This window comes from Telopea speciosissima, chromosome 4 (genome assembly GCF_018873765.1).
Source record: "Telopea speciosissima isolate NSW1024214 ecotype Mountain lineage chromosome 4, Tspe_v1, whole genome shotgun sequence".
NCBI classification, from domain to species: domain Eukaryota; kingdom Viridiplantae; phylum Streptophyta; class Magnoliopsida; order Proteales; family Proteaceae; genus Telopea; species Telopea speciosissima.
In genome coordinates this window covers 29,077,786-29,086,818 of record NC_057919.1, presented here as the reverse complement: position 1 = coordinate 29,086,818, position 9,033 = coordinate 29,077,786, and the positions used below count along the sequence as shown (strand labels likewise).

The 9,033-nt window shown below is 42.1% G+C and overlaps 1 protein-coding gene across 1 annotated transcript; it reads right to left on the bottom strand.

The window, feature by feature from the left end:
• Positions 1 to 646: 646 nt before the first annotated feature.
• Positions 647 to 3,631, bottom strand: LOC122660082 (probable alpha,alpha-trehalose-phosphate synthase [UDP-forming] 9). The gene is made up of 3 exons (XM_043855253.1): positions 1,603 to 3,631; positions 1,185 to 1,458; positions 647 to 1,055 (listed from the first exon to the last, which is right to left on the bottom strand). The coding sequence occupies exons 1-3, from the start codon at positions 3,612 to 3,614 to the stop codon at positions 735 to 737; spliced, it is 2,607 nt and encodes an 868-aa protein (XP_043711188.1). The 5' UTR covers positions 3,615 to 3,631; the 3' UTR covers positions 647 to 734.
• Between the last annotated feature and the right edge of the window lie 5,402 nt (positions 3,632 to 9,033).

Sequence of the window (9,033 nt, the reverse complement as noted above, 5' to 3'; positions counted from 1 at the left end):
GATTTTGATTTAGTGAATCTTTGTTTTTCTCTCCCCCCCCCCCCCCCCCAAACAAAAAACACAAGGCATTTCAATTTTATTTCGGGAAAGTCAGAAAACAAATACTGTTCGGATCTATATCTTTTGAATAATTTCGATAGGTGGTGTTTTAATGGAAATAATCATCAATCTTGATCCTTTCACATACCTAGAACAGACAGCTACCAACAACAGATCTAGATTAAGGTCTATAATGTTTTAAAAACAGGAAAATATAAATACAAATCGCATTTTACAATATTATTTTGATTTCAAAATATCTTGCTTTGTTTTGTCTTTTGCTTGGTTTCTTTGGAGAGAGGGCTGCAAAGGGTTTAAATCCATTGCTTCCATGGTAAGAGAGAGAATAAAATAAACTGCATTTGCAATGAAAGAAGAAGAAGAAGAATGGCTCCAAGATAATACCTCAAATAAGGGTATTTGAGAGATGAACAACATCTATCCAACAATTGCTCTTCTGGAATTTCAGTATTGGGTGTCAAAGAACCACTGCATGTATGCATTATCTATCTGTACAAAGGCAGCTTTGAAACTTCTTTTTTATGAATTTTGACCAGACCACTTCCTTTTGTTCCCACTTCCCCCACAGAATGTCCGCAGCTTCCCCCTCTCTATACTTTGAACCCCATCTTCATCTTGAAACAAATCGATGATGATAATGATGCCAGAGATCAACAACACCACCACAATTTCTTTCAAAGAGAGCCCTCAAAGGACACCTGAAAATGTGCAGACTTTGATGGCTGCACTGTTGCTCCAGCAATGCCTTGAAGCAGCTTGATGACATCAACTGTATCATCTAGATAGTACTTTGCCTTACTTGGCTTCTGACCAACAGTGCAAGCAAACACTTCGGCTATGGCCGGCAAGGATGGATTTGAAATAGATCTTGCAATGCTCTCAAACATGTCTTCATCTGATCGATCATCTCCAATGCATACCACAAAATCTGGTGGCTTCCCCTTGCTCAACATGGTTGATATAAGGTTTTCAACAACTATACCCTTGCTTAAACCCTGCAAATTTATCAGTCATCATCAGATAAGAAACAGCATTCAACTATATTATTATAGTCAATCAATCCATGAAACCAAATTTCCACAAAACAATTAATTTTAGGCAAAAGGAGATGTATAGGGTTTTACCTGAGGTTTCACTTCAACAATGTGTTGACCTCTTTTAACCACGACAGGCTCATTAGCGAGCACACTCTCCAAGTGATCAAGCAGTTCTTTTGCCTGGCAGGACCCAAAATCTGGGTCAGCTTCTTGATGGTGCCACACCAATGCACTCTCCTTATGCTCGATATATGATCCATCGGTTGTCTCAGTGTAAAGTTCCATTACAGGCTCAGCAATCTTTATCCATTCAAAGTTTGTTGCTAATTGAGGAGAGTCCCATTCAGAATCCCTACTCCACCTACAACACAACCCAATAGAAACATCAAACTTTCGTCTTTCATGGGATACAAAATAGAAAATTAAAAGCAAGCACAAGAAAATAAAATATGAGACCTTAACTTCTATCTATCCCCACAAGAAAATGAAATTTTTAAACAATTACCTTGTGAAGTAGCCATGCTCAGCAGCAATACCTAGCTTCTCACAGGGAGAAAACCATCTGCTTAGAGAATCCTTTCCTCTGCCACTCACAATGAAAACAATGTTCTTCGGATCGCTGCATAAACTATTCAACACTGAAATAACTTCACTACTAGGAGTCTTGTCGACGGATGCTTGTGGCATCATGGTGCCATCATAATCTAGAAGGATCACTCTGCTATTTGTCCTCTTATAAGCAGACACTATGTGCTCAACTGAAAGCTTCCTGAAATTAGGACCCAAAGCAACAACCCTGAAGCCTAAACCAAACCCAATACCCCAACATCTTCTGAGGAAATGCTTTCTGCAAGCTCTCTCCAAGTCCTGATCGAAACTCCTAGCCCAATATGCAACATCATGAGAGCTAACATACTTATAGTGCTTTTCATGGCGCATCTGTTTTTCAGCCTCAGGCATGGTGATTGCCAAATTCATTGCTTCCGAGACTGCATCAATATTCCATGGGTTCACTCGAATGGCACCGCTAAGGGAGGGTGAACACCCAATAAACTCAGACACAACGATCATGCTCTTCCTTCGTGTGTTTGACCCATCAATGCACAAAGCCTCGTCTAAAACAGGGCTACCCTGCCTGCAAACTGTGTATTCGTAAGGCACCAAATTCATTCCATCCCTTACTGCATTCACCACACAACATTCAGAAACGGCATAATATGCAGCTTTCTCAAGTGTGGGAACAAAACCATTGATGAAGACAATCGGCTCATACCCAGGTTTCCGATACTTCTCGTTGATCGATTTTGCAATCAGATGGGTCTCTTCTTTAACCTCCTCTACATCCTTACCCCGAGTCCTCGCAGGGTTTGCAATCTGAATCAAAACCACCTTCCCATTCAGTTCAGGGTGCTGTTCTAAGAGTTGTCCCATTGCAAGAAACTTGAAACTAATACCCTTGAACATATCCATATCATCCACTCCCAACATTACAATCTTTCCATCAAATCGTTCTTTCAGCTCTTGGGCCTTCTTGGCGGTCTCCGGGAATGACAGAACAGATTCAAGCTGACCCATGTGTACCCCAACAGGTAAAATCTTAATGCTCACAGTCCGGCCATAATACTCGAGCCCAATGTAACCCCTCTTAGATTCATAATCTAGACCCAACATTCTACTACAGCAAGACAAGAAATGCCTTGCATAATCAAATGTATGGAAACCAATAAGATCAGAATTCAGTAAAGCACGAAGGATCTCATCCCTCACAGGCAGTGTTCTATATATTTCTGAAGAGGGAAAAGGGCTGTGCAGAAAAAACCCAAGCTTCACTCGGTGATAGCGTTTCCTCAAGAAGGTAGGAAGTACCATGAGATGATAATCATGAACCCACACATAATCCTCATCTGGGTTTATCACCTCTATCACTTTATCTGCAAAGATCTTGTTGGCGGAAACATAGGCTTGCCACAGAGCCCGATCGAAACGTGCTCCATGGTTAGGAGACATGGGTAACATGTAATGAAACAGAGGCCATAGGTGCTGCTTACAGAAACCATGATAGAACTTATTCTGAATATCTGGAGGTAAAAAGGTAGGAACGCACCGAAACTTGTCAAGAAGATATTGGGCTACCTCGTCTTGCTCTGAAACGTCGATCTCAGCCTTCAAGCAACCAACATAAACAACTTCGACATCAGCAGGGAACCCATCTTTGAGCTGCAACACAAGCACGTCTTTATCCCATTCAAAAGACCACTTATTAGTCTCCGAATCACGCTGAGTCTTTAAAGGGAGCTGATTTGCAACGATAATCCTTCTTTCTTGAAAAACAGAGGATACAACATCAGAACCACCGGAATCACTCCGACCCTCGTCGTCATAATCGTCATCAAAATCAGAGATTATCCCAGGAACAGTCATGACCCTTGGAAGTCGATTCATCGTTCGACCGATATGGGGCAAATCTTCCCCGGAAGAGACCAAATTCAACAAATTCGCACACGATCTAGAGAACATCCTTTTCTCTTATAAACACAAAACTAGACTAAAAAAAGATCGATTTTCAGGCCAAAATAAAATCTGGGATTCTTGTTACTCTGGCACTCTGGTTTCTTAGGGTTTGATACTTTAAAAGGGAATATTATAAACGGGTATTACAAACAAGAAGCGAAACTCTGAACGGTCGAAGAAGAAGAATCATGAGAGAATGGAGAAAACCCATAAAAAAGCCCGTTCAATGAGAACAGAGGAGAACAAAAGAAGAACAGAACTTGATACACAAGGAAGGTTTATATGAGAATCTGACGAACGACGAACACCATCATCATGAATGTAAGTTCTCTCTCTTTTTTGTTTTTCTTCTTCTACTTCAAATCTATAACCGATTCTTCTGATTTCTCTTGAGTAATCTCTATATAATAACCAGAGCTGCTTCTCTGCTCTTCTCTTCTCATCTCTATCTCATCCTTTATCTGAGGTAAGTAACCTGTAACACCGTTAATTCAATTAAAACAGGTGTTAAAGTTAACCTAACCCGTTTCATAACCCAACACCGGTAATATCCAGTAACAAGTTTCATCAAATGACGAAATTACCCTCAATAACTATTTAAAAGGTAAAATCACGTGGTGGGGGTGAATCGGTCAAAGGTTGGGAACAATTTGACACGTGACGGGTACTATTCAGTACAGCTGTAAAAATGTAACCCCGGTCACGCGCCTGGTTAAGCTCCAGCTGGGCGCGTAAAGGGATAACGATTGAAATTTACTTCCTTTTGTTTTTTGTTCTCTTCTTCTCCGTGAGACTATTTCCTTCCTTCTTTCTAATTTTTATCTAGATGGAAGACACGTGTCACTTTCTTAAAAAGGTAAGATCTCGTGCCGGGTCGTTAAACGGAAACTAAAGATCGTAATCTCGCGGTCACCAGATCACGTTTTTTTTTTTGTTTTTGTTTTTGTTTTTTTTCAATCGAAAAGACCAGTGTGGCGCTTTTGACTGATGACTCGGCAGCATTGGTTGGACCGGTTCATTAAAAACTTCCGTTAAGGAAACGACACGTCACGTTTTACCACGTAGGATTAGTTAGGCAAGAGAGATGACGTGGAAAATTTATTATCGAGTCACGTGGGGAGTTCGCAGGTTTAGACTTTAAGAAAGAGAGAATAAAATAAAAATAAGAATTGGTAATCGTTAGGTACATACTTATCCATAATCCATAGTGGGGCCCAGTAGTGACGTGCAACGAAGGCGGTGTGCATGATGCAACTAGGCCCACTTTATCCGTAGGAGTCTCGAGGTTTGAATAACGTGGACGTGGGAGGCGACGACGCCGTTTTTTTTTTTTTTTTTGTTTGGGGTTTTTTGGAAAATTATCACCTCCGGTTTGCTGACCGGGTCCAGTTCCCTAGTTCCTCTAATAGGAGGATGGTGGACCCCACCCGGGCAGGGTATTTGGGCATGGATAGAGAGGTCATTTCAGCCCCCCTTTGTTAGAGGAACTGGGGAACTGGGCCGATCAACAAACTGGAGGTGATAAAGATCCGGGTTTTTTCATGTGTTTTGCTTTGTGTTGTGGGCCTGGGTTGGGGGTTTCGAACAGAAGAGGTTACTGGACCCATATAAGAGAGAGGATGAGAGGGGGCTCCTTTTTTTATTTTATTTTATTTTTATGGAAAATTATACTATCACCCCCTAAGGTTTATATTAAATACAAAACGATCCCCTATATTTTTAAATTATACAGTCACAACCCGTGAGGTTTGATTAGTTGTTATAGACAGCCTCACTCAGTGGTACGATGTTTGGTAATTCATGACTTAAAATAACTAATATACCCCTAATTGCTCAATTTTTTTTCTTCCAATTTTACCTTTGAAATAAATTTAATGGGACACACCCCATCACCATCCCTCCCCCTTCTTCTTCTTCTTCTTCTTCTTCTCTGCAACCCCACTGGCCCCACCACCTATTGCAACCCAACCCCACCCCTGCAACGTAACACCACCACCACCCCACCCCACCCCACCCCACCCCACCCCACCCTCCCCTCCCTTTGTTCCTTCCCCAACCCCCAACTTCCCCGCAAGAGTACACTACAACGATAGGACCGACAACTTCCCCCATCATTCCCTGTGAACTTGTTCTTCTCCAACGATAGGGTCGACAGCTTCGACATTATCCACATGAATGTCGAAGCTAAGACTGAATTTGGAGGCAATGATGGAGGCAACTGAGACTGAATTTGCATCTCCAATTGAGAGAAACAGAACTACTTCTAAGAACAAGAAAACATATTGAGGCTTCATCTCTGTTATTCCCTCAAAATCTCTCTCTCTCTCTCTCTCTCTCTCTCTGTGTATGGGATTTGAAGAGTAATCTCATTGGTTTCAGTTTTATGAGTAAGATCATAACAATATCAAACTATATATATATCAAGAAACCTGAAATTTTGCCAAACAACTTTTGTTTTTCAAAGATGGATGCTGCAAGGAAAATGGGAGATGGACGAATTTTCAAGGAATGGAGAAAGGGCACAATGACTGATAAGGACCCTGACATGAAAACAAGGCAGTTTTCTTTCTTAACTGTTTCGTCATTGCTTCTGTCTTCTTTCCTCTCTGTAAGGTGTCATGGAGATGGTGGAGTGCGATCCATCACCTGCAGAAACCCCAAATCCCTGATTTTGATTTTCTCCGGGAGATTCCCTTCCAGACTGTTGTTCCTCATGGCAATCTCAACCAGGGAACTAGGCAAACCCATCGGAGCTCCCCCGGAGATCGCTTTGTTGCTTGCATCCAAGAAACTAAGATTCGTGAGGGAACTCAGATCGGGTAATGTTATACCCGCACTCCGGAACATAATTAATTATTATTTCTTCCCCGTGACGTGTGGTTATCATCGCCACGTCCGTGAGCTGTTCTCACCGTGGTCAAACCAGTTACAAATTATTGACCATGATACGGCTTACCATTGACACACCATGGCAATGGAGAAGTAAGTTTTAGCCCTTGGCTTATTTATTTATCTTTTTCCTCGATGCCCTCGGCGGGTCAAGATTTAGACCGCCCGGCTATTTTAGTTGAGTTGGGAATATTCTATTTGTGGGTCCCCCTTATGTAAGGGAGCGTGTGATGGGCTTATAATCCCATGGTGGATGGACCCATCCCCAAGTGGGTTCTTTTCTATTTGAAACCTATGGACAGGCCCATTTAGTTAAGAGGCCCATTCAACTTGAGGGCCCATTTGACTCTATTTGACCCAAAGATGGGTTAACCCATTCCTGTACCCTAAATAAGACCATGGGTCAACCCATTAAGCCCTCTTGACCCATTTAACTTAAACTACCCATTTGGCCTAATGACCCATTTATCTTGGATCCACCCATTTAACTACTTGACCCATTTAACTTAAAGGACCCAAGCCCATTTTCTATAAATAAGACAAAGGGGGAGGAGAAGCATTCATTTTCATTTCTTCTCCCATCTAACCTAAATCGTGGAGGAGAGAAAGAGGAGAGAAAGGAGAAAGAAGAAAGAAGAAAGAAGGAAAGAAGAAAGAAGGAAGGAGAAAAGGAGAAGGAGGAATGGAAAAGCTTGGTTGAAGGCTTGGAATCTCACCTTGTGGAGCCCTCTACGTGGAGCTTTTCTACATTGGGGAAGGTAAGCCATTGAAACCCACATCCCTTCATCTATTTTGAGTTTTGAGGTTTGGGAAATGGGAGAGATTCACCAAGGAATCGATGGAACCTCTAAACCTAGAATATAGTGGAGTTATTTCACTCCATTACAAGCCCTAAGCCTAAGTAATCTCTTTCCATTTAAGAAATTTAAGGTTTCTACCCTATTATGTCTTAATTTAGGTTCTCGTTGTTTTCCCTCTTAAATCCATGGGATTACATGGACCTAATGAGGTCTTAGAACCCTAATGTACCTAGGAGGAAGCTTTCTTGAAGCCTCCCTACCTTTAAACCCCTTGGAAAATGAATCCCTAGCAAGAAACCCTTCAATTTTCGATTCTGCAGTATGTGGTTTTACATGTGGTTTCGCACCGAGAAACCACACCGCAATCACCCTTGGCAGAGACCTTCCTAAGCCCCGGTTAGCTAGGACTTACATGTGGTTTTAGACCGCAAGAAACCACCTCAAATTACCTTCCCGAGAAGGCCCGTGAAGGTCGGATTTACACTCGTTTGCTTTAAACCACATTTGCATCCGACCTTGACTAAAATTGTCCTGAGCCCTCGTGAAGGTCGGATTTACACTCGGCCGCTTTTCAAACCACATCTCGCAACCGACCTTGATCGAAACTCCCGAACCCCTGGTTTCCTAGGATTTACACTCGGTTTCGCTTAAACCACATCTGCAACCGACCTTGATCGAAACTGTCTCCGAGCCCCGGTTTCCTAGGATTTACATGTGGTTGCGAATTTGGGCATGAAACCACTCCTACAACCACTCTACTTCAAACCTTATACTTAAATGATTTATGGGAGACCTTTTGGGGATCCGTCCCTTTACTTAATTAACCCTATTTTCACTCTTTTATTTAGGTTTAAAGTTTTCATCTTGTGACGTGTTACTTGATTTCGCGACAACTCATAACATCGGGCATAACACATATTGTGAGTGGGTTTGGTTGTTTGGGCTTGATATTATTATTGCATTGTATATTATGTCATCATTATAAATTATTAAGCATGCTTCGATATTGCATACTTTTATATATGAATGTTATGATGTTAATTGGAGATGCTTTACTTTGATGGGTCTCGTGCATGTCAAAACCCCTGATAATATATATATTTATGAAGAAATTATGTTGAATGTCATGTTGAATCAGTATGCGTCGTGCGTGGCGTAACCGGGCACTAAACCGGATGAAAAGTTGATGCGCCCGGATTACCTCTCGACGATAGGACTTGCATGTAGCCGTGGCTAGGATTTTACACCCTTATGCTACGACCCTTACCAACAGGGGTTTAGGTGTTGGGTAATCGCACACCGGATTCTCGTGGAGGTGGGAGAGGCCACCATGGTAGTATTGGTTATCGTGGGTCCGCCACCGAGTGGTCTTGGAGGCTTCGATCGGCGTAGGTCCCAGGTGACAATTGAGGTTTCATTGTGGCGATAAGTTAAGTGACCCACGTTGTCTCCCGAGTTGTCACAAGAGCATATGCCATTGACTTAGTTGTGATGTTAGGTGGAAAATTTACTTAACATATGCATGCATCATTGACTATGTGAATTGTGTGTTTGTGCATCCCCATCCCCTCACTGCCTGGAGAGCTAACCCCTCGTGTACACAATTTTTAGATTATGATGCAGTGCGAGGAGCCTAAGTCGTGTTAGAGGAACATGGCAACGGTGTCCTTGTGACAATTGTGCCTACGGCCGTGAGAATTCTAGGGACTTGTTCCCTTTTGTTTATTTTAGGCGTA